Genomic DNA, 26,932 nt, shown 5'->3' on the forward strand with positions numbered 1-26,932 from the left:
GTGAGAGCAAATATTCACTATAAGGTTTCAATCTGGACTCTGACCAGGCCAAAACATGAGCCTGATGGAATTGTTCTCAAGCCACTTTTTGGTTGTCTTTGCAATTTGAGAAGGAGCATTGTCTTGTAAAAAATCAACAACAACCTAAATTCCTCTTAAGCAAGTTATTCTGCATTATTCTCCTGTACACCAAAGCATTACATTACTTTTAACAGTGAAGTAGCTCACCAATACCAGCAGCTAAAAAGGCTCCTCAGACAATGCCAACTGTCTGTTACCATCACAACAACTGACAAATGAAGGCGAGGCAGATTCAAGCTTCCTCAGAGGAATATAGAAACCCCTTGTGTTTGCACAATAGCAATGTGAGACTTCTTATGAAGTCTCATGGGAGAGCTCTGCACTCATCATCTGAAACAGGCATTTTACACTCATTTAATATTTACAAAAGCTAACATTTCCTCATCTTTCTGTCTCCTGACTGGAGCATAATTTTAATTTGACTAGAGAATGTTTGTAATCACGGGTGTAGCCTTTACTAAAAAAGAAAAATGAGCGGCACTTGCCTTGTTAAATATGGTTTATACAGTCACAGAAACCTTTATGTGTTGTATTTCTTCTCAGTTTTGGAAATATACTGTTAAATATCCCAAACATTTACAAATATACTATTTTCAACCGAAATTATAGTTAGCCTATGCCCTTTTGTCTACTTCCTATTCTGAACAGTTTCAACTGTCTTCAATCAGCAATCTGGAAAACAACAGCTTGCTATCTGCTTATATCTTCAGTGAACCTTGAGGTATCAAATATGTGTTACAAAGTTCTCTCATTGTGTATAATGAAACATTGCGTTCATTTCATAATGAAAAGCGCATAGGTGGGGATAGATAAGCAACACCCGGCAATTATGGGCCTCACATAAGACTCTCCTTTTTGTACACGACAGCTGTAAACGTTGCTTACCGTATGCAAATTGTCAAAACAAACATTTTCATTCCAGCCACATACAAGTGGAATAAAACGTCACCAGCATTACAGACAGAACAGGGCATATTTTGTACAGACATGCATTCTCCTTAGGCGATACAACCTAGTTGTGCCCAAATGACGCACTATACACTATGTATGCACTCTACTAACTAGTGTATGAATTTTTATGAAGGTTATTTGCAAAAGTTTTTTTAAAGTGCACTTTTTCTTTTTTGGGAATTTTCTGTGCGAACACACAACTCGCACTATTTATACTATAAAAAATGCCATAGAATAGTGCATAAGTACACAAAGAATTGGATGCACCTACTGTAATAATAAATGAATACAAAAAGAAACAACAACTGGGACGTAGTAGATACTATTTTTCTAATGTTTGTGAGTGGCAAGTACAAGGTAACAGTGAAAAGGGCAGAGCTCTAACACATGTGTAGTAATAGCTTTTAGTGAAACTGATTGTCATCTTCGTAGTAATGACACGTAGCATCAAATACTAATCTTCAGTTATGCAATACAAGTTAGTTGTCAGTTTTTGTCTTCATTCATCAGTGAGTCAGGAAATGACCACGTGTGATCATGAAACTATTAATTATAATAATACAATATTAATAATACAATAATGAATGTGTTATATATGTCCATATAAAAGTATTAAAGGTCTACAAAGACTACTGTATTTATAGCAATTATGGTATTTTAGCGAAAATTATGGTTACCATGGTAAACAAAAACCGTAAGGAGATCTAGCCTTGCAGTCAGTAACGTTATGTGTTTAGGATAAAACTGTTTAATATTAGTCTGTCACCGTTTACTCACCCTAATGGCAGGATTGTTACTATTCTCTCTATTCTTTTCCTCTGATGAAACTGAATGATGACTGAGGATGTCATTCAGCCTGACATGATATCTCATTTTGTTTTCCACCGAACAATTAACGTCATAAGCGTTTGGAACAGAATAAGGTTGGGTAAATATGACAGATTTTCATTTTTAGGTGAACTATCCGTATATACCATCGCGTCGCATATGTAGAGACGAGGCTTCACATTACCTGACCGGTTATGCCTGTAATGATGGCCACTTTCCTCTTCGTCTTGCTGCCTCCGTTCACATCACCACTGGCCGACGCTGCTGGACACTCAGCCATTGTCTGGAGCTGGTTTCGGTTCGGACTGAGTCTATGGGGCTTGGTTCCACTTTGCGCGATCTTTTATAATGTACTGATGCAAACCTGCAAACATTCGAAACTCCAGCACTCCTTGAGAAACACATCAGGAACCTGCACTCAGCAGCCAATCACAGACCAGAGCGCCAGTGACGTACGCACCACAGAATAAAGAGGAGACAAATCTTAAGGCTTAGGGCGTACATGTATCACAGCGTCCTCTAAAGGACTCGATGTTCAGGAGGAACAACTTTTTACTTAATCTCTTCATTATAATTATTATAATAATAACAACACGATAATAAATATTATATATAGATATATATTATTATAAACAATAAAAATAAATAATAAATCGATTTTTTTCCTAGTCCAAAATCACTGATGAAAAGAATAGGTTGGCAGCTTTGCTGGTCTTCCAGTCTTTTATTTTTATTTTTATTTTTTATTATTGTACTTAAAAAAAAACACAGTCAATGTACAGTCAGAATTGCAATATATAAAAAAAAAAAAAAAAAAAAAAAAAAAAACAGACAGCCGGGGGGTGGAGGCTAAACATTATATAAAAATATCAAATGATTCACAAACAGAAATAGTTTTAATTGCTTTTTTATTGTGGGAATGAAAGATATATAATCTTGATATATAATTGCATTTCTTTTTCAAGAACCAAAAACAAAGGCTGAGTTTTATTGTACTTACATTTATGTATATGGAATTTAGCACAAATTTAAATTTAATTTATAATATAGTACTCTTTTATTTTATTTGAGGGAATATTATTAAAACCAAATATAACGTTTTCTAAACACAAAGAAAAAGTGGGGTCAATGTTGTCAATTATAAATCTAGACAAATCCTTCCAAAATGTTCTTACATGAGCGCAATGCCAAAATAAATGAAACAAGGTTTCAGCCAATGTATTGCAAAAAGACCAGTTCATATCAATCTCCTTTTTAAATTTAACAAGAAAATGATTTACTGGGTAGTACCTGTGTAAGATTTTGAAACTTATTTCCTTTATTTTATTTACCAATAAATATTTGGTAAGGACCAGATGGCCTTCCATAACAAACCTTCAACCAATCTATTCCAGTAAACAATACAGTTAATGAACGAATAGTTTTTATTAATATTTACAATTTACAACCAATTTCAGTATCAAATAAATTAACGGAAGAAAGGGGCGCAATACTGGTTTGGTTATTACCTCTAAATAATGCCAAGACCCCTGTGGGAACTGCATCCATTACAATAGAAAACTCCCTGGGCGTCACTGGAATTTTAGGGAAGTCTAGAAACTCAGAACAAGTTAGCAGCATCCCTTCTTGATTTTGCTGGTCTTCCAGTCTGGTCAGTCTGGAATTAGTGCACACACACACATCAGGAGCAGTGAGTAGTGAACACACACACACATCCGGTGCAGTGGGGGTTAGGCACCCTGCTCAAGGGCACCGTTTCCAGTATGCTTGACTGCCCCCCATGCAAGTACATATAAAAGAAGAGGAAGGAATGAGCGAAACAATCAAATGTTTTTTTTAAATATATATTTAGTTTAATTTAGATCATATTTAAAGTTCTAAGGCACATACACCACATAAAGGCACTTACAATAATATACAAGAACTAATATACTAAATAATATTAATATAGTATTGAAATGTTTAAATTTTTCCTGCTAGTTTATGAGTTATTATATTTCAGCCTTCCTTAATCCAGTCCTCAAATATACAGAAAGAGAAATCAAACATAAATAACAATAAATAAATCTTTTCTCACTTATGATTAAAAATGAAACTTTCTCAAAAACATCAAAAAGTGATACTTGGGTTTTTCAGCTTTCACTCATAATGCTAGTGTTATCTAAAAACATTACTTTGTTAGCTATCTGCTGACGTACAGTAAAGTATATCCTATATTGTGAAAGCTTTTCAAGTAAACATCAGACAGGGTGATTAAAGCAAAACATTGTCTTCATATGTAGAACCACACACAAAACATCGGTAGGTAGTGTTCTGTTTTTTTTTTTCATTTGCCTTCATGGAAGGTGAGATGTTTACTACAAAGAGAGGGAGTGAGCCAGTCTTGGATCCAGTGTCCCAGTCTCAAATTTCAAGCTTAAAAAAAACCAACAAACAATACAATAAAGTCTGATATCAGCAGCTTGAGGCATTAGCTAAGCATTTAAAGCTCATGGGATTCTGAAAAAAAAAAAAGTTTACAATACATTTGCCCTAGAGGAAACCCTCTAAATGGTATTATAGAATAAAATGTGGTAAGTGAGAGGTGCATTTGGGGCATGGCTATTTGTATCAGATAACAGTAGGTATAAGCACACAGAAAAACTCCAAACTTTGTCATTTAGACCTCCTGAAAGGCAGAAAATCAGAAAAGACATAACGTTTCATTTGCAGGATTACATTAAGGTATATAGGCTTTCAAGTGTAAAATACAGTACGGTAGTTCCTGTGCGAATTTCAGCCAGAACAAATCTCCAATGCCCTCACAAATATCACGTGATTGAAATGTTACCATAAACCTGTGACATACAGAATATTACCATGATAAGACTCAGTACATTTGTGCATATAGAGTACGGATGAAGATTTCTATTTTGCACTTATAAACATCCTTCTTCCAGTCCTGTCCTATTATAAAGTGCACATGCGAGACCAAATCACTGTAGTATTAACGATCTGTAGTAATTTTTTAATAAGACAACAGCTAAAAGACAGTTAAAACCCACTTAAACCGAGACTGGAGCACAGGGCCAGTTTGTCATGCAGCCATCAATGGTTACCATTTTACAAATGATTAAATATTTTTGTAACTCAAGATTTTATGCAGTATTTTTAATGTGTTGAATGCTGTTTTAGTTTGAGATTGAGGTAAGCAGGTAACATTCATGTACAGTACAGTATGTGACTGTAATATTAAACAGATGTTGTGTAGTTGTTCAGGTACAACAGTATTGGTCCAGTTTGTCCCCACGGCACAAGGAGAGCCGATGGTGATCACTTCTGCAAAAAACATGAAAATGAATGTTATCCCCAAGAAAAGTTAATCATATTAGACAGTCAATGACACACAAAGTGCAATCAACTGAGTTTTATCATTTATTGTTATCGGAAACAATGAAAGGGAAGTAGAAACAGAAATGTAGGACTTGGTTACATCCATTGTTTGTTGATTGGATTTTAAGATGCGTTGTGCTCAAAAGTTGATGCAGACAAATGTGGGTTTGCAAAGGTGAGTTTAAGCAGACTAAATGCTTGTAAAATTCCTGCATACGTCACCAGAAGTCCAGTAGTGACATTTTGATTAAACATTACAAGGTCAAATCATTTTTTAAATGTTTTACTAAATGGATGAACTGTTCTCAATAAGATCTATATAATGCGTTTAGAAAATATATTTTATTTCACCTCGACTTAATGGTTTGCGTGCATCTCTTACCTGTTTAGCCCTCTGGAGGAGGGGCATGTGAAGAGTGACACTTGTTTTTCTGTGAGAGAAACACATTCATTAATTATCTTAATTTGCATTAATTCACTAATGCTCTAATTTAGCCCAAAACTCAAGGCTGTTATTAACCTGATGGTGAAGACGGAAGTGAAGCGCTCTGTCTGAAAGCCATGGGTGTTTCAGGGACTGGGATGCACTCATTCTCCAACTGCATGAAAAAAGAAATATGCATACTGGTAACCGGTATAAAAGTCAGATTAAGCCAATTTCTGGGGACACACAAACCTTTTGCTCTTCACAAGCAGGCGTGTGATAAAGTCTTTGGCCTCCTCGGATATGTCGGCAAACTCTGCCTCTTCAAAACTCCACTGACATGCCAGGATATTATTTAGCGTCTCATTATCATCTTCACCCAGGAACGGAGACAAGCCACTGAGCCTAGAAACACAAACATAAGTACGTTTTCACAAAACTTCCTCCTTTTGTATAATTATGGTTGTTCATTGATGTCTATGGTACAGACTCACAGCATGTAAGTGATGACACCTAAACTCCACATATCGGTTGGGAATGAGACAAATTCATAGTTGATGACTTCAGGAGCCAGGAACTCAGGAGTACCAAAGTTCACCCTCAACTTTTCCCTGGGTTTATATCTGAAAGGAAGACGAAGAACAAATCGGTGTGAGAAAAACAGTAGATTCATGAAAATACAAATGAAGACACACAGACACAGATACAAATACTCACCTCCTTGCAAGCCCGAAATCGATTATCTTGACCTTGTTTGTTTCTCGACTGACACAGAGAATGTTTTCAGGCTATTGGAACAGTAAAATGTGTTCAGACTTCTTGTTCTTATGCAGCTGTTTTAATCACATATTATTTAAAATAATGTTTGGTACCTTTAGGTCAAGGTGTAATATGTACATCTTGTGCATATACTGAAGCCCTTCACTGATTTGCCTGATGAACAGCACTGTGTCCAACTCGGTCAGCTTATAGTTCTCATCTATGATCCGGTCGAACAGCTCTCCACCATCAACACTAGGCGGTACACAAGGCACACAATACATGTTAGCAGCACATTCTGTGATTCAAGTCAAAGTTCATTCTGTGATTCACATTCAAGTGATTCTTAAATACGCTAGGAGAAAGAAAGCATGAATGAGATTTAGTTAGTGAGAGAGGCTGTCTGTATGTGAGACAGAGATGTATGTGTGTTTGTGGATGTAACTTACTACTCCATCACTAGAGTGATTTCATGTCGAGATTCAAAGGCAGCGTAGAGCTGGATCAGATTGGCGTGATTCAACTGGTTCATCACTTCGATCTCACACTTTACTACCTCCTGACAACACAAACATGTCAAATCTGTGATTCATTGCTACACAGTTATAAGCAGCGGTTCTCACTCTTGTTCATGGACCAGTGTTGTTAACTGTTGTTAACTAAATCTAAAACTATTAAAAATAATTTCTGTTAATTGAAATAATGCTGAAATAACATATAATATAAATATTAGATTAAAATTTCTAATTTTGGAAACATGAAATTAGAAATCTTGCCTTGGCAACTAACTAAAATAACGCAACATAATTTTTTAAAAAAAAAGTATATATATATGAAAAGTTCAGATGCAAAAGCCTCTAAGTGCCATCTGAAATTTTCTTCTAGAATGATCATTTTTATCAAGCTTGTATATTTAAGTTCAGTAATTTCACTTAAATGGCAGTCAAAATTACCTATGAATTGTCATTTAAGTGAAATTACTGAACTTAAATATACAAGCTTGATAAAAATGATCATTCTAGAAGAAAATTTCAGATGGCACTTAGAGACTTTTGCATCTGAACTCTTCCTATATAAAGCACAAGACAAATACTATAAAAAGTAAATGACTGACTCCACCAGCACACATATCACCAAGTGGTCCATAAGCTGATTGGCTGATTAAAACTAAAACTTAACTGAGAAATCAGAACCACCACCTTAAAGTCATAGTACTGATGTCTTAAAATGGACACAGGCATTTACCTTCTCTTTCTGACTCCTGGCTTTGATGATCTTGGCTGCTAATATGAGGCCAGAAGATTTTTCTTCACATTTGTGCACCATCCCAAAGCGTCCTCTATTACAAATTAAAATAAGACAATAAAATTTAAAATGTAAAACACACATATTTAAAGGAGCCGTATGTAAGATTGTGGCCAAAACTGGTACTGCAATCACTTTCAAATTACTGTAGAGCGGTGTATCCCCTCCCCCTCCCCCCTGACTCGAGGTTGCCAGATAGGCTGCAGGATTCAGCACGAACGTTTGTAGCTGCAGTAGAGATGCGCGGTTGGCGGTTACAGCCGCGGACTCCGCGGATAAACCGCGGATTGGGCGGATGACGTGACGAAAAAGAATATTTTAATTAAATTCGGGCGGGTGGCGGGCGGTTGAACCAATCAAATGAAAAATATATGTATACACAAATCAACGGATGGCGGGCGGGTGCGGTTTTGAAAATTGGTCATAAACGTTGGTGCGGCTGGATGGCGGACGGATGATGAGTTTTGTGATGTGGTTGCGGATGAAATAATAGCCCATCCGCGCATCTCTAAGCTGCAGCTGTGGTAACTAGAGCTGAGCTGGCAACCCGGATGCCGAAACACTACTGACTTCGTGATTGGTAGATAGGTGGAGGGTGGCGCTTCAGGCCAAAACACAACATGACAACATCAATTGAAATGAACATGATTTCTTAATGTCTAGTGACATATCAGGGCCATTTTATGATTAATTGAAATAGATTTCTTACATACAGCTCCTTTAATTCACAAACACACCCCATTTAAATTCTAAATTCCCACATTTTCTGTAAGGCCGCAGAGGATATTCCCTAAATCACGTTTCTCTAGCTATTCACTTTCAACAAGGTCTAAAAATACGTTGCACGTTGTAAGACTGGAAAAACTGTTAGGCGGATGACAGAAAGTCTGGACTGAGAAACTACTCCTCGAGGAAACAAAGGACTCTCCTGAGAATTAACATTTGAACACTCTCTTGCATAAGTAACAACGCCATCCGAGACGCACAACATCTGAGCAGTTCATGCCTCACCCTTACAATCTCCTCATCACCCATTTCTTCACTCCTCATGCTGGGATAACCTGAAATTCACCCACAAATCTATATGGTTTATTGTGAACAATTATCATACAACACTATTCATGTTTGGTATCATTTGAAATGTCTCAGTGGCTCAGCGACTGGTACATTGGTCTCATCCCCACAGAGGTAAAGAAAAAAGCTAATGAAGGTTTTAAGAGTTTAGAGATATCTTCCTTACAGAGGAGGGTGGGTCTTTCATGCTAATGCCATCCAGTCCTCAAAAGGTGTAAACTCTGGAGACCGTGATTGATGCAAATTCCCATTGTTAGCACATGTTTCCATGTGAAAGAGGTTTCTGTCTTGGGCTGATTATTTAAAGAGATGTTTCAAGAGGCTCAGCGTGATTTGTACTGAGATCAGCCTGTAATACTGAATGTCACAAACTTTCACATGTCTTTTCATCTTTCCTTAAAAGGCTGGCACGAGGACCTCAAAGCGACATAGATTTCCTAATGAACGGGTAAAATATAAAGTAAAGAGTTAAATAGAATAATCAAATGTGTAGCTAAACTATTATATAAATGACCAATAACCAATTGGCATTCCAACCAAAATTGGTTGTTCCCCGCTTATGGGAAACTGTCGTTGGACCAATTGGGCAGGCCTTACAACGTCTCTCTCTCTTAAAGTTTTTCTTTCCAACACACACACACACACACACACACACACACGTCTGTCATTTTCATCCCCTTGTGTATCGCGTGTCCTGTAAGCTCTTAGAATGCTTAGGAATCTTATGCCATGGGTTTAATATCGCAGGCATCCTAATATGATGTAAGATTAATATCTTCTGTAACTCACCCCCCGAGAACTTCCTCTTTATTGATAGTGTAGTAGCTGGTAATCTGGTGGGTTTTGGGTGTCACAAGACGGTGCTCAAATGGTGCAGGTGGGGGAGGGGAAGAATCTGTGGAAAAGATTAGAATATGTAACTGGAAAAGGGAAATATATCTACATTATTCTTAGACCTACACCAATTTTCTTACCAATGACATATTCGTCAATTTCAGACTCCGCATCTTTCCTCTCCTCTTCTGTCCCCGCCTCCGGTCTCTCTGGTCCCGCCTCTGCAGCTTCAAGTCCTGCCTCCTCTTCCTCCTTTAATTCCTTATCCTCTTCCTCTGACGCCTCCTCCACTCTGCTTTTTTTAAGGTCATCTGTCAGAGTCTCGTCAGCAACATGCCTCTTAGTGCTGAAAGTTATTTCCAGATTCTCCTCACAGCTACACGAGTGTAATATATATATATAAATTAAAATATAATATAAATTAAAAGAGAGGTATAAAATATAAAATACATCTTATTTTAGTATATCAAAATACTTCAAAATATATTTCTTTACATAAATTAATTGTATTGAAATTTTTACATTTTAAATGGAACATGTTCATTTTGGAATACTGACACTATGCTTCAAAAGTTTGGGGTCAGTAAGCTTTTTATTATTCAGCAAAGGACATTTATAAAGTTACAAAAGTTTTTTATTTCAAATAAATGCTGTTCTTTTGAACTTTCTATTCATCAAAGAATCTTGAAAAATATTAAGCAGTTTTCAACATTGATAATAATAATAAGTGTTTATTGAGCGGCAAATCAGCATATTAGAATGATTTCTGAAGGATCATAAAAGGAGAATAATTTTTACAATATATTAAAGTAGCAAACAATTACTTTTCATTGTAATAACATTTCACAATGTTACTGTTTTTACTGTATTTTTGATCAAATAAATGCAGCTTTGCCAAGCATTAAACAAATCTTAACCCCAAGCTTTTGAATGGGTGTATGTATGTATGATTTACACTGAATCAATGTAATTTTATTTATTCTAAGCACATTATTTATTTTGTAATATATATTTTTTTTTGCAGGGTTTAATACCTCTGAATACTTATTTAAAAATCATTTACTGAACAAAATATTGAGGATGTACCTGTCTGGTGTGCTTTCATCAGTCTGGCCATATGAATTTGTAGCAGCTAGTTGCCTCTCCTCTGATAACCATAATGCCTCCTCTTTCTTTGACCTCTCCTCTTCCTCTTTTTTATCCTCTTCTTTTATCGGCAATAATTCAGCAACGATTTCTTGCTCTCTTGCCTCGCCTTCCACTGCGGCCTCATCCTTTCTATCATTATAGCTGTCTTCTTTTTGCTCCAGGTGTGCAACTGTGCCAGCTGCTGTCTCTGTTGTGCATTGAGAGAGCTGATTGTTCTGTTGATTGAGCTTTTGCACTTCTTCAAAACCAGCCTGCACTAAGTCTGGAAAAAAGGGGGGGGGGGGGGGGGGGGCATCTTGATTGTATGCATGATTGTATGCATCTTACATACAGCACAGCATATAGCACAGAGTCTTAAACATTTCTTCATTTTTATGTCAAACATTTCTTTGTTTTAAATCTGACAAAATTTCAGGTTCAAATTAGATTTTGAATTATAGATTGTCAATGTGATTTCTAGTTTTTGAACCCCACTGTGTGTTTTTTTTTTTTTTTTTCTCACCTGATGCTTCCAGTGGTTTCTTTCTCTTCTGGGTTTTTAGCCCCTTTGGGTACACTTTAGATTTCTCCTTCCCATCCTTTTCTCTAAACTAGAGAGAGAAAGAAACAACAGGAGAGAAAGAGAGAAGAGTGACTTTATAAGTCTATGGTCACAAGATTATCATTTATTAACACACCTTTAAATAAAAGCACCTGCTTTCAAGCTATTCAGTGACATGTATTTTCACTCGAATGCTCTGAGCTGCTAACGTGCAATGAACCTGATATTTCTGATCACACACAATCATCTGCTATGAGTGTCCTTGAGCTGGTACTGCGAATCACTCATCATGTCATCAGTCAATCTGTTTTATAAACGGCTCAAGCAAATGACAAGGACAATGAAACTGACAACTCATGCTCTAGAAAATCCCCTGTTGGAAATGCATCTAAACCAAACTCATTTGGAAAATAAATACAGAACATTTAATGTATATGCATCCAACTTAAGTGCGTATCTATAGCACAAATGATATTTCTCGTATCATTTATACGCCAAAATGAGTTTTTGCGTACATATGATACGCACTTTATGGCGTGTAATATGCACGCCCTCCTCATCCCTAATCCTACCCAAGGGGTTTACAGTGCGTATCATTTGAACGCAAAAACTCATTTTGGCATATAAATGATACGAGAAATATCATTCGTGCTATAGATAAACACTTTCATGAGATCGTGTTGTTACGTCACATAAAAGATGACAAACTACACACAACATGAAAAGCAAATGTGTAAAATACTCAAGTCAAATATACGGAGAAAAAATACAAATATTTATTCTCTTGTATACTTAAAAAGAAAGTACAATCAACTTGAATGTTTAAGTCATTTCAACTTAAATTACATTAAACTGACTTAAAAAACGTCTTGTATAACTTATTTTGATGAGTTAAAGCAATGTAAAAACATGTGTTGTTGATCATGTGCAGGCCTCCCCCTATGAAGGCCTCCTTCTCTTCCCTTTACCTCTGTACAGAAAAAAACGTTGTCGGGATAATTCCGGTTCACGTGGCTACGCGGAAGCGTTAAAAAATTCTGTATTATAAATTTTAAGGCCAGACAAGTAGTTTGTTGAGGGTTGGTTTATAAAGAAGGACTACACGATTGCGCACATATATATTCAAACGCACATACCTACAGTATAGGATTAGAGGACTCAGCCGACATCGACATGCTACAGTAATATTATAGGAAACTAACGTCGACTGTAGACGAGGCCCAGGTGCGAAATAGAGAAAAATCTACCACACGTGTTGGCGGCCCCTAAGTTAACAACTAATGATCATTGTGACGGAAGTGAATCAATCAAAACTAACTTTAGCTGGACAATAACTTTATTCTAGAGCTGCTGTAAAGCCAAAAAAAATCTCTGTTACTTTAATTTCCTATTATCACTGTAAAGCTGCTTTGAAACAATATTGTTAAAAGCGCTACATAAATGAAGGTGACTCGACGTCATTTTTAGTGTAGGCTACAAAAGTCTTTTATGTAAGACCCTCTTTTTAGTTTTTTTGTGACTTATTCAATTTTACTTTTCAATTTAGTTCAACTTCGCATGACAATTAGAGTATTGCCAAATAATTTTAAGGTTAAGTGTGTATAAAATATTAATTCTTTCACTGTACTTTATGAGTGTTTTCCACAGTACTTCAGGAATACGTACCTAAACGAGTGCTTTTAAACATTTTAAACACTAAATTGGTGCATAAAACATTTAAACTCACCCTGCTGCTGGATTTTGAGTGTGTGTTTTTCACGAGATCAGCCAATCTCGAGTGTTTCAACACTTCAGCAATGAAACCGACAACCTGTTGAATGCTGCTAACCAGTCGCTCCAAAGCATCAAGTCGCTGATCCTGTTGTTCCTCCTTCTCTCGAACAGTTTCTACGACAGCACGCATGTCACACAACATCTGCTCAACGCTCCGTCCACGGGTAGCTGTTCCTTGATCTTGACCGATGGCATCCAATTGTCTTAAAGACGCTTCCTGCAAGGCGAGGAGTTTGTCCATCTTATCGCTCAGATCATTGACTTGTCCTTCGATATGTACAAGAGCAGAAGATGAGGAGGATTTTGATGAAGGCTGCTCAGAAAGTGGTGAAGATAGACGTTTGTTTGAAGTAGAAAGCGAAGCTCTTCTCGTTGTGGCTCTTCCGCATCGTTTCTGAGCATGGAGTGGTTTGGGGTCATAAACCCGAGCAAGAGACTTCACAAGATTAGAACTCATAATGAAACGCTTTAACACAACAGGTTTAAAACAAATAGAAGTTTAACTTGTCCTCTTCACGTCTTCTTGACAATGCTTTCCAACCTACAGATCATTGGTTCCCCTTTTCATTCTCTCTTGTTATCCATCTGTCTGGTGTCTCTAGCTTCTAAAACCGATGCTTTTTATAGAGATCAGCATGCTTCTGCCTATTGGCCGGTCTGTGAGTGGTCAGCGTTATCATCTGGAGGAGGGTCTGCTGTGTACGATTAGAGTGTGAACCCAAGAGCCAGGTGTGAAGACACTGAAACCAGAGTGGGTGCGAGGATAGAGCTTGATGGACTCAAAGAGTGACGTATCAACACCACTGACAGAACCTTTAAATGAAGAGACTGTTAAACCAGTAGATTTCCCTTGATTGACTGACAATCAACACCTCAGATAAAGGTCTGCGTCCATATGTTCCTTACGTAACCCTGATTCATTTGTTCCAGGCTAGAGAACACAATGAGCCGAGTGAAAGTGTTTGATTGAACAAGAGCAGGTGTGCACGGCTGAGGAAGAACTGGGACAGAATAGCTGCCGAGACACTGAAATGGCTCAGAGGTCAATTTTCAACGTGGTTCCACTGTTTTATTGTTCGGAGAAGCTCTATAAAGATACTGAATTTTAACTACTATGCATGAGACAAATGCTAATAAGAATACAATATGATACAGTACCGTCTTTTAAAAGGAAAGAAAATGTGTTGCCAGAAATTCACAGAAATGTTTGCCACAATGTTAATTTCTACAGTCACGCAATATCAGGGAATTTTAAAACTGCGATTTGATTTCCAGTGATGTAAAAAGTCATTACATATTTCATTAGTTATTTATTTGTTCTAGTATAAATAAATGATGTATTACTTTTTCTAGATCTATTTTTAAAGTTATGTTCAGCTCAAAATATTTAACAGACAAGCAATTACTTATAATATTTATAATATGTTTATACCCAGCTAGCAAAAAGTCGTCTATTAGACGTTGAATAGACGCAAATCTTCAACGTCTAATTACGACTTTTCAACGTTGAAAACAGGTCGATCTTTAACGTCTTGATGGAATATGTAAAACTCTTTACATTTATTTGAGATAATAATGAACATGGTTTGGTAGTTTGTTTTTCTCCGTTATTTTAGCATGTATAACAGACTTATCCTGTCTTAGATGATCAGTTGAAAACACATAGTCAAACAGTCCGGCCGAAACTACTTAGTTGAAATCACATAAACCAGTCCAAGGCGGACCGACTTATTTTCAACCATATTTCAACGTTGAAAGACGGTAATTGTTTACTGGGTGGCCTTTATTCAGAAAGTCATGGAAATTTCTACAATGAATATAAATATTTCTATAGTTACATTCAGCTCAAAATATTTCATTGGCTATATATGATTCTTCGCAAATGTAATATCTGAAATTTTTTTTTTTAATCCCACAGATTCCTGAAAAGTTGTGGAAGTTCATGGAAAAACAATCTGAGGAGTGTGTGGTAATAAAGCTTAACTTAAATTTAAACAGGAATTTTCCTTTTAAATCATTCCACCTCCCCTCCTCACATAATGCAAGACCTTTTCCGCAATCTTCCGCAAACTGGCCTAGTTTCTAAGCTTTTCACAACACCTTCCTATAGCAATACAGAAGAATCTGACATCCAATATCCATTCTTTAGTCACCCGTTGGAATATGAATTTAATAAAGAATCAGCTAAATTCCCAGATTCACACAAGTAAGAGAATGACAGTAAGCGGAGACAATCCTCAAACACACACAAACAGGTGCTACAGTATACTTTTACCATACACAGATAGATATAGTCCCGCTAAATGGCCTTTTCACACGCTACACTGAAACCCGATAGCTTGCATATATTAAAAAAACAGCCACGCGGAGGGACCGATAACATTTAATACAATAATCTTATTTTAGCCTGGATCGTTATGCGTCGCACTGTGTGTGATAGGCCACCTCATTACAAGCAAGCAGTTGATTGCTTGGAGCAGTAATGGTTTGTTTACTGATTGGCTGATGTATTAATAGCCGCTGAACATTCAGTAATCTTGGGAGGATTGGTGGCACCTTTGGAATGGGAACTTGATAATGTGAAGTGAGCTCCACCATTCTGACAACAAGAGCTTATAAAAAGAGACTAAGTGCTCACATTCCTTTGTGTGTTGGGGTGTTTTTATGTATGTACATGCCTGACTGTGTGTATTTGTGATTTAATTACAGATTACAAAACCATCTAGACTCGATGCGTCATTTATGAATGTTTTGCTATAGAGATGCATTTCAATTTTTGCATAAAACACAAGGGTTCAGTCAGCGAGGACAGAGAGACGGTCAGTTACTCGTGACCTTTATCCACTGGCTCTCTAAAGGAACGAAAGCTTTTCCAAAAATATAAAAGTCAAAGGTTTGAAATAATTACGTTTTTTTAAATGTTTTTGAAAGAAGTAGGCCTATATGTTCAATAAGGCTGCATTTCTTTGATTAAAAATACAGTAAAAACATTAATATTGTGAAATGTTATAACAATTTAAAATAACTGTTTTCCATTTGAATATATTTAAAATGTAATTTATTCCTGTAATGGCAAAGCTGAATTTTCAGCATCATTACTCCAGTCTTCCGAAATTAAAAAGAACAACATTTGAAAAATAAATATTACTTAACATTATGTCTTTACTGTCACTTTTGATCAATTTAATGCATCCTTGCTGAATAAAAGTATTATTTATTTTTATTTTATTTTATTTTATTTTATTTTATTTAGTAATTTAATTTAAATCTTCCTTACCCAAAACTTTTGAATGGTAATGTATCACAGTGTTTGTTGCTCAATATTTTTGTGGAAACTGTGTTCAACACTGATAATAATAAGAAATATTTCTTGAGCACCAAATCAACATATCAGAATGATTTCTGAAGGATCATGTGACACACATGAATTCAGCTTTACCACCACAGGAATAAATTATATTTTCAAATTTAAATTCTAATTATATTATACAATATTATTGTTTTTACTGTATTTTTGATCAAATAAATCCAGCCTTGGTATGGTGAGCATATGCGACTTCTTTAAAATATATATATATATATATATAAACATAGAAAGTTAACAAGATGGAATAGAATGTAATAACATTGCATGTGTTACATAATGGTGTAATATGATATGACGGCCCTGAAGAGATGATCACAAGATGGGCACAGAGCTGGGGATTATATAGCATGTAGAATATGTGTAGAATGACAAACAGAGGACACACAGAGAGACATAATTTGTACTTCAGCAGCTGCAGACTGATTGTATAAACTCTCTGACAGTCACAGCAGATGTCACATAACTTCAGTGCTGCAAAAAATGGTGTTAAGACATCAGAGAAACACATTCAGATCTTTAAAAACAAATTTTCATATAAAATGAGAAGCGGATTTTTCGCACCCTGACAAATTTGTAATAAAACCTTTGAGGTTAATAAAAAGAAAACACTGTTGAATATTATTTTTTTAATTATATTTTAACTCAAGTGTATGTTAAAAACAAAACAAAATACTATAAACTCCTTCAGGTTTAATAATAAGATTATTAGCAAAAGGTTTATTGTATGTACATTTTTGTCAGTAAATTGTAAATAAAAATAAATAAATATTTGATTCAGTTACATTTCTTATAGATTTTAAATCTTAAATTCCAAAGTTTTTGACAGTTGATCTGATCCACCACAAGGGGGCAGAGACTATTTAACATACTGTATGCCAGAAATCTACTTTGTGGGAACTGGGAACTTAATAGAAACATCAAGGATGCATATTAAATGTCAATTCATGGTTTAAAAAAAAAAAAAAGTAACTTCATATCAGCACAGTGTTTTTCTGTCCTTGTGAGACAAGCCTGCCCAAGAAAAAAAACAGTCTGAAGGTGATGACAGCCCATAAAGTCAGACTGCTGCTGAATACCTCTTTAACTACCTGAAGAGACTGAGTGTCAATCACCTCTTTAATGCCTCAAAACTAATCCCCTTATAAATGTGTTAGATGTGTCATGATGGCTCAAGCATGTGGACATGTGTGCACTGGCCAGAGAATGTGCATATGCGTGTGTGAGAGAGAACAAATGTACAGGTGTACACCAACACTGCACACCATTCTACAAACTGTAAGCAGAAAGGTTAAAAACTGATTTGTGTGTGCATATATGTGCACATGTATGTATCCACAAGAGTGTGTTACTAGGTCTCATTGTCAATGTATGCATATATATAGAAGAGCATGCACAGGAGGCTATTTCAGGGTGGGAGGTAACAAAATGCCCCCCATCCCCTAAGGGATTCCATCCTCGCTCTCCTCCCTCCCTTTCCCTTCAAACCTGCCATCCCAGGAAGGTCACTGAGTAGTACCCCCTCCCCGTGTTCTCTCAGTATATGTGCTTGGCACTGCCTGAGTGTGTGCACCTTGACGTGAGGGAGTCCCAGGGAAACACTGATGAACTCACTTCAGGTGACGACAACTATCTATTAAAGGGATAGTTCCCCCAAAAATGAAAAGTGAATAAATGATGACAGAATTTTCATTTTTGGGTGAACTATCCCTTTACCAGACCATACCAGACTCCATTTCATGACTAATTTTCTTCAATTCTGCCACAAAATAGGATTATAATATTAAGAATGTAAAATGTGTACCTTGAAATGCAATGTAAGTCGCTTTGGATAAAAGTGTCTGCTTAATGCATAAATGTAAATGTAGAATGCACTGCATCTAAATATCCTTACAGATAGGCCAACTAAGGTTTTTATTTTTAGAAGCAAAACTGCTTAAATATTAAGCCAATATTCTGCCAAGCTCTTAAAGCAGAATGGATTCTGATTGGCTGTCAATGTATTTATTACTCATCAGCAGAAAAAAAAAAAAAGTTCTGAATGTGATTTCAACGATATTGTATCTCTGTGCCGTTATCGTTATAATTATGTGGACTCCACTATTCTTTTATATTTAGAATGATTTTTTAGAACTATATCTTTATCGTTATCTTTATAATTATCGTCATTGGTGTGAATGAGCCTTAATGCTTAAAAAAAATGCCAGTGGGCTAAGAAAACTTAATTCAAGAAATGGAATGATGACATATTACATTCAATAAAAAAAAACAAAAAACATTGATTAATATAACATTCTTTTAAGCAACTAAACCATGGCCAGTATTAACATCAGATGGACAGCTAATAACTAAAAGTAATACTTGGTTCCCTTTCGATACGGTTCGCTCGCATTGCGTTTATGTTTTGACGCAGATGGGGAAAACTCAGTTTTTCTCAGAATACTGAAGCCTGATTGGTTCACATCTGTGCACCTGCACAGACAAATGGCTTATCAGCCCGCCAAAACGGACAGGGCCCACTGCCTATTTAAATCGCACTCAAAGTCATTTTGAGTCAGATTTTTTCTCCTTCAGCGTGAAGATCATCTCCTCGCTGACTCCAAAGATGACAACACAGAAGCCTCTCTACTCGTGGTCGAAGCAAGCCTCTGCAGCGGCCCAATGGCGGCTCGCAGCTCGCAGCTGACTTTCCGGCGAAAGGACAAAAGAGCAAATTTTCTTTCTAAAAGAGTAGTGACGTTTGATGCAAAATGTTTGAGCTCACAGAGTGCATCATTTGCCTGGGACGCGCGCCCATGGCGTGGCTGCACTCACTGAGAGCAGCTGCTCGCACTGGAGAACGAGAACGGCACTGACGGCACTGCAGCTGAGAACAGCGCTGACAAGTGGACGATTTGGAGCCTTTTCGGCCAGGCAGAAGTGGACCTCTTTGCATCGAAAAAAAGAAAGCCCACTGCCCGATAAAAGGGCGGAAAAGGACGTATTAGCCCACAGATGGTAGGTCTGCTCCTTCAGGTCATCAGCCGAATTAGGGATGACAGAAGCTCAGTTTTACTCATGGCATCACTCTGGCAGAACCAGCCGTGGTTCCCGGGTATTGTTCAGCTGCTGTCAGCAGCACCATGGCCAATCCCGCTAAGGAAGGACCTGCTAAGGAAGGACACTACCAGGTGGTCGGATTTCTGAAGGCTGAATCCAAGGTCTCTTCCTGGGACCTGTCCATTGTCACTGAGGGTCGCTCCGGGGCCCTCGTTAGAGCCGCTCACGACAGCCGACCTTCTGCCTCTCTTGCTAAAGACCACCCTTCTTCTGGCTCTGGCATCGGTCAAGCGAATTGGTGACCTGCTTGCTCTTTCAGTGGATGCTTCCTACTTTGAGTGCCCAAAGACAGCAAAGTTGTCCTTAAAACAAGACAAGGGTATGTGCCCATGGTGCTTTCAACGCCCTTTAAGGTACAAGTCATCTCTCCCTTCCGAGGTGTACATCGAGCGCTCTACAGAGCAGCTGTTTGTATGCTTCGGAGGCCACTCTAAAGGGCTGCCAGTTATGAAGCAGAGACTGTCTCACTGGATAGTGGACGCGATAGCACTAGCTTACCAGTCATTGGACTTGCAGTGCCCTTTTGGAGTTAGGGCCCATTCCACCAGGGGAATGGCCTCCTCTTGGGCTTGGTCTAGTGGAATCTCTATAGCAGATATCTGTGCAGTGGCCGGCTGGTCCTCGCCGTCCACCTTTGCCAGGTTCTATGACCTCGAGGTCCCTGCCCATCAGACACAGGTCCTTTCTGCCTAATCGGCTGCCACCTTCAGGGGTTTCTTTAGGAGGCATCATACCCACAGGCTTAAAGGGATACTCCACTTTTTTTGGAAATAGGCTCATTTTACAACTCCCCCAGAGTTAAACAGTTGAGTTTTACCGTTTTCGAATCCATTCAGCCGATCTCCGGGTCTGGGAGTCCCACTTTTAGCATACCTTAGCATAATGAATTGAACCGGACAAGACCATTAGCATCTCTCTCAAAAAAATGAACAAAGAGTTTCGATATTTTTCCTATTTAAAACTTGACTCTTCTGTAGTTACATCGTGTACTAAGACCGACGGAAAATGTAAAGTTGCGATTTTCTAGGCTGATATGGCTAGGAACTATAGTCTCATTCCTGCGTAATAATCAAGAAACTTTGCTGCAGTACCATGGGTGAAGCAGGCGTAATGATATGACGCAGCGCCTGATAATAGTCCCCAGCTCGAAAATCGCAGAGAGAGATGCTAATGGTCTTGTCCGGTTCAATTCATTATGCTAAGCTATGCTAAAAGTGGGACCCCCAGACATGGAGATCGGCTGAATGGATTCCAAAATGATAAAACTCAACTGTTTAACTCTGGGGGAGTTGTAAAATGAGCCTATTTCCAAAAAAAGTGGAGTATCCCTTTAAGTACCAAACCCGAGCCTGCCATTTTGGAGACATTCTAGGTCCTTGATTCTAGTAGTCTGCCTGGGGTCCTTGTCATCAAGTGCCCCCAGGCTGAAGCCTGACAAAACAGCTTCCGTTTTGTGCTAGTAGCACAGCATTTTGCAGTCCATTCCTCATATGTGTCAAAACATCGACGCAATGCAAGTGAACCGTATCAAAAGGGAATGCTCTGGTTACATAATGTCACCTCAGTTCCCTGAGTTAACGGGAACGAGCATTGTGTAGCTTGGCGTGCTACTGAGCATTTGCGCAAGTCGACACTTGTACTACATTCTGTCTCAAAATGGCTTTTAGCGCGACATAAATAGGCAGTTGGCCCCGCCCGTTTTAGTGGGCTGAAAAGCCATTTGTCTGTGCAAGTGCAGAGACGTGAACCAATCAGACTTCAATATTCAGAGAAAAACTGAGTTTTCCCCCTATGTGCCAAAACATCCATGCAATGCTCGCTCCCGTTATCTCAGGGAACCAAGGTAATTTTGTGTCATTTTAAAGAAAAACTTAGTTTAAAGTTTTATGTTGAATGAATGCAATAACATTATAAGTGCTAAAAACCTTAAAAATAATAAATTTGTGCAGAACTGTATGAGCAACTGTATGAGCAAATTTAAGATTTATGTATTTTGAATTACATATAAAATTACCATCCATTTGGATTACACAGTTAAAACATAAATTAATAAACGTAATGTGATGAATATTTGTCATGCATCCATATAAAACCGGCAAAAAACAGGTAAGATATCTACTTTAAAAAAATCATGGAATATTCTACCCGTTTCATTTATGTGTTTATTTTATGTTAAAACTGTGTAATCCAAATGGATGGAAATTTGATATGCGATTCAAATACACAAATCTTAAATTTACTCCTAAATACTTTTTAAGTGCAAGATGACAGACACATTTCTCAATATGTGTATGGCCACATGCTGCCACCTGACACTCAACTAACAAGTTTGCAGTCTTTCACAATGCAGAGATGTCAGTAAGAAACTCTCTCCCTCCTTAGACACCTCTAAATCACACCCGAAGACAAGACTTGAGTTAAGACAGAATTTTCCACATTAGCACACACTGTTCTAAACCATGGGACAGGTTATTTCAGGAGTAACACCTTTTTTTGTCTTTTCTTAAAATGTCAATGCTTAGTTTTACTTTATATATTTTTTACTTTTTTGTGGCAAATCTTTGATTTATAAAATGTATTTTTGTGTGTTGTGAGTAAAATTATTTGAAAGGCCAGATCAGTGCGGTAGAGATTACAAAAATGTCCTAATTTTTTTTAACTTTACCACTTACTGTATATAATACACTTTGGTGTCCCATGACTTTTTTAAGCATTAAAGGCACAAATCCCACGTTTACTTTAGATTATTAGATATTAGACATTACATATGTTTATCTTAAAAAATATCAAAACTCAAAATGAACTATCTCAGGGGTTCTTAACTCTGGCCCTCGAGGTCCAGTTTCCTGCAGAGTTTAGCTCCAACCCTAATCAAACACACCTGAACAAGCTAAATTAGGTCGTCAGGATTACTATTACAGGCTGCATTATGCTGCATTCACACCATGTCGTAATGACCGTAGTCTCAAGATGACAACACGTGACGTTCTATTCAGAGCTGGTCACGTCCTCGGACTCGGAATATGGCAGCACTATCAATGACCAAAATGAATCTGTAGCAGTCAGGTGGTACAAGTACGTCCTGAAAATGCAAAGTTTTTGAAAACGATACCGTTACCGTCTCAGTGTAAACTACAAAAATGCAAACTTGTGAAAACTGTGACACCAAGCCTATGCGTATGATGTGTTCAGTCTATAGTGTTTCTTTACAAAAGTGACATTGCAAACTACAGGGCTAATAATATAGCGTTTTTAGTCATTTTTGCGGATCTGTGAGAAAGGGGATCATTTTGACAACTTTGTGGACCTGTACGCGAAAAAAGAAAAGGAAAAACTTTTCCATTTTTAGTACATTGTTGTTGTGTAAACGTAGACACACTTGCGAACTTCCCTAAGTACTTCTCCTTGGGGGAATCTTCACCGCCATTTTGAAGTGCGTTGAACTTCATCAAGTGGACGAGAGATGTTTACAGACCCTTGACCCCTCTATTTTGGCAGAGGGAGCAAGTCTACTCATATCTACACTTTATACAGATCCATAGACCACAATGCAACACGATTGTGACATCACAACAGCAACTCGCTGTTGCTCGCACCACAAGTGATCAAGGGCTTACGGTTTTCCATTTAAACCCATTGCAAGGGTTCCGCCAGTAGTAGGCACTCATGCAACGTAAGCAATGACGTACATCTGAGTGAACGAGATGAGGGAAGAGCAAAGTTTTAATAAAGACTTTAATAAAAACGCAGCCCTAGAAAGTTGCAGGTAGGTGAGTTTAATCACGGCTGGAGGTAAACTGCAGGAAAGTGGATTTAGAGGGCCCCTGAGATTTTCAAAGAACTTGATGGGTAAAAAAGGTTTATATTTTCACTCCCTTTACAAATTTTTTTCTACAAATTGTAAAAAGCAAACAACTAGCATGGCTACCAATAATAAGTCATGGTTATAATTACCTCATGTACTATGAAAGCAACACTAATGTTTGTAGTTGAGACACATGTTGTTCCAAATGCCACTTGGGTAGCAGGGCAGATAATTGAAATTACAACGGTGTCAAAAACTAACACGAGAGAACGAAGACAGTGGATCACAATACAACTTTACTCCTTTTACATGTACTCTCTTCTACATTTCACTTTTCACTCTAGGTATTAACAGTGCAGTTTGGTCATTTCATTATGTTTCAAAATATTACTATAATAATTGTGTTTACTCAGTGGTTTATTAATTGATTTATTAAGTGTGTAGCTATACTTTAAAACTCAGGTTGAGTGTCTTTTGGGGATTTTTAGGTTCATACAATGTCATGTTATGTCACAAAACATATGCTTGTTTTACAAGTCTAGTGTCCTGTCCAATTGTTCTACAAGTCCTGTGCATTATAATCAGTATCAGCAAAACTGGCTGCTCTGTGAAAAAGTACAAAGATAATCAATTTCAAATCAAAATCAAACGTACACATTTACTTCTATATAACCCAGAGGAGTCTTTGAAATGGACACATCAATCACATTATTTTATTTAGCATTAAGATCTATTTCTTCTGAGTATCATAGGTTCATCCATTTACGGCAGGTGTTTTCAACCACGACCCCCCAGCCAGACTCTCAGATAACCCAGGATCTCTAACCCTAACCCCCAGTCTAAAAGTCTAAAAACTAGATTTTCTGAAATACTCAATTAAATAGGCCTACATTCATAATAATGTTATTACTGCAGCACTGCATTATATAATGCTTAACAGAAAATGAGTTGGAAAATTACGTACAATTTAGTTAAAATTTTTATGTTCTATATTTTCTTTACAGACATTGCACTACTGTCAGGAACCAACAAGGACTATCTATCTATCTATCTATCTATCTATCTATCTATCTATCTATCTATCTATCATATGTGTGTGTGTATATATATATTCATATATCAGTACCAGTCAAAAGTTTGGAAACATTACTATTTTTAATGTTTTTAAAAGAAATCTCTAAAGCTCATCAAGCCTGCATTTATTTAATTAAATAAATAAAAAACACAGAAAAAAAAAACAGTAATATTGTGAAATAGCCTATTATTACAATTTAAAATAATGGTTTTCTATTTTAATACATCAGCCATTACTCCATAGATGAAAAAGTGCTTTATAACCGCATATAAATAGCATTTTCATTTAATACAACTAAGTGTGGATTAGCACATAAAATAATTTTTTTATGTCAGTTTTGGATATATTCATGAGTTTTACCTGAATGTCAATAGATGCACTTTCTGGAGAAGTGTCTCTTTTCCTCTTGTATGTAAATAAATTCCAAAATCGTCTCCATAGGATGGATGCAACCAAACACACACTTCCTACAATCCAGAAATCCTTATCCTGCAAGAAGTTCTCCATGGCAACTGCATTCACACCAAGCAAGCCTTCTTACAACCGTTGCTTTTTATTTTTTAAACTCCTTAACTTTGTTTAGCTCTCTCTCGCTCTCTTTCTTTTAACGCCGGTCCGGTTGTTGACATCAGCTGTCCAGGCGAGCTACAGATTACGAAAGGTGGGCTGTCACAGCAAAGGAGAGACATGGGTAAACGGGAGAGAGAACGTTCCCCGTATGAGGAGCAAAACATCTGTCAGTCAGCGAGACGAGAGGCGGACAGGTGGAACTCTGGCTCCACGGCAACAGTTAGCAGAACTCGGTGTATCCTTTAACGTTAGACACAGCACTTAAAAGTGCTCACTCACACACTCACAATGGGGCGAATTACACGTGGCCTGTATAATCTGACACATCACATATAGACAGCAGCATACTCAGCCTATCTCAGGTCCACTGATAGCCTAAGTTACTTCAGAACATTTTAAAGAGAAACGGCAACTTGTCATGGGTTCTCAGCATGTGTGACTACTATAATCAGACTAGAGATATGCGCACGTGCACACTGACATTCAAGCACACACTCACAGCTACTCAAAAGACCAAGGCTGTGCACTCACACTCACAAAGTGATAAGAGACATGTTGGGGGGTAAACCGTAACAGTAGCAATCTGATTTAAATAGACTGCAGTTCTTAGATTACTCCTATCTGACTTTGCTTTGCAGCCTATAGGTCATCTGGCACACAGTCACAATACACAGAAATATAAAATATACACTGATATATATACAGTATATATATATATATATATATATATATATATATATATGTAGGCTATATGTATAATACATTTCAATGTGCTTCTTGTATATTAGTAGGCTATATATTTACTGTCCTCTGAAAATAACTCAACTTTCAGCCATTATTGTCAAAATAGCCAGAGGCAGACAGAGTACACAGCTTCATTACTTGAGTAAAAGTACAGATACCCCTTGCTAAATTTTACTCAAGTACAAGTAAAAGTACTACAGTCAGATGTCTACTTAAGTAAAAGTACTGAAGTACTTGTTTTTAAAAGTACTTGAGTATCAAGAGTACATTTTCTAAATATTGCATTACTACTGCCACAGTGCTTACATTGGTAAACACAGCAAACACTTGAAGTGAAAACTATCATTAACTTGTTCAGAAAATTGAAATAGTCTGGCGAGGTGGAGCCACGGGTTGGCACATTCCCGGGATGGACCTGCTGCGTCTTCATCCATTGTTTCATCCATGGTTTCGTCTCTTATCTAAATCTGACCATGGAGTTGACTTTGGCAGAAAGCTGAAGGTGATTGCTGATAGGCTGTCCCAATCAGTGGCGCCTGCACAATCCAATCACGTTTGAGAGGTAAACAACAAATTTAGGGTTTGCGAGATTTTTCTTTTTTCCTTTTTTTTTTTTTTTTTTGAAAAAGTAACGGGTACTCACGGTTATGGATAGAAATGTAGTGGAGTAAAGAGTAGAATATTTGCCTCTCAAATGTACTTGAGTAAAGTCGAGTACTCCCCAAAAATGATACTCGAGTACTTAAAATTGTACTTAAGTACTGTACTCAAGTAAATGTACTCCGTTACTGTCCGGCTCTGAAAATAGCTGGCAACAAAAGTGAGCACACCCTAAGTGAACATGTCAAAACTGTGTCCAAAGTGTTGCGTGAGCACCATTGTTATCTAGCACTGCCTTAATCCTCCTGGCCATGGAATTCACCAGAGCTGCACAGGTTGTTGCTGGCATCCTCTTCCACTGCTCCATAATAACATCACGGAGCTGCTGGATGTTAGACACGTGGCACTTCTCCACCTTCCGCCTGAGGACGCCCCACAGGTGCTCAATAGGGTTCAGGTCTGGAGACATACTTGGCCACTCCATCATCTTCACCTCAGCAAGGCAGTTGTCATCTTGGCGGTGTGTTTGGGGTCGTTATCATGCCGTTCGACCCAGTTTCTGAAGGGAGGGCATCATGTTCTGC

At 37.5% G+C, this 26,932-nt stretch overlaps 2 protein-coding genes across 4 annotated transcripts in view; both read right to left on the minus strand.

Moving 5' to 3' along the window:
* Positions 1–2,303, minus strand: part of gmds (GDP-mannose 4,6-dehydratase) — a 65,006-nt gene extending 62,703 nt beyond the window's left edge. Inside the window, exon 1 of the mRNA XM_084432072.1 lies at positions 2,045–2,303. Within this exon, the coding sequence (XP_084288198.1) occupies positions 2,045–2,140 (96 nt within the window). The 5' untranslated portion in view covers positions 2,141–2,303. The remainder of the gene's footprint in view (positions 1–2,044) is intronic.
* Positions 2,304–4,187: 1,884 nt separating this feature from the next.
* Positions 4,188–26,932, minus strand: part of mylk4b (myosin light chain kinase family, member 4b) — a 33,686-nt gene continuing 10,941 nt past the window's right edge. The window contains exons 1-14 of one of the 3 annotated variants that reach the window (XM_084432937.1): positions 24,795–25,381; positions 11,280–11,367; positions 10,715–11,039; positions 9,769–10,004; positions 9,584–9,689; positions 7,661–7,754; positions 6,865–6,974; positions 6,529–6,670; positions 6,374–6,444; positions 6,151–6,279; positions 5,909–6,061; positions 5,753–5,831; positions 5,615–5,663; positions 4,188–5,178 (exon numbers count right to left, since the gene is read on the minus strand). In XM_084432937.1, coding sequence (XP_084289063.1) covers positions 5,619–5,663; positions 5,753–5,831; positions 5,909–6,061; positions 6,151–6,279; positions 6,374–6,444; positions 6,529–6,670; positions 6,865–6,974; positions 7,661–7,754; positions 9,584–9,689; positions 9,769–10,004; positions 10,715–11,039; positions 11,280–11,367; positions 24,795–24,941 — 1,725 coding nt within the window. In that variant the 5' untranslated portion in view covers positions 24,942–25,381 and the 3' untranslated portion in view covers positions 4,188–5,178; positions 5,615–5,618. Of the gene's footprint in view, positions 5,179–5,614; positions 5,664–5,752; positions 5,832–5,908; positions 6,062–6,150; positions 6,280–6,373; positions 6,445–6,528; positions 6,671–6,864; positions 6,975–7,660; positions 7,755–9,583; positions 9,690–9,768; positions 10,005–10,714; positions 11,040–11,279; positions 11,368–13,044; positions 13,689–24,794; positions 25,382–26,932 lie in introns of those variants that run through there. The other 2 variants (XM_084432936.1, XM_084432938.1) reach the window with 2 other exon arrangements.

The sequence above is a fragment of the Rutilus rutilus genome (assembly GCF_951802725.1).
Source record: "Rutilus rutilus genome assembly, chromosome: 15".
NCBI lineage: Eukaryota > Metazoa > Chordata > Actinopteri > Cypriniformes > Leuciscidae > Rutilus > Rutilus rutilus.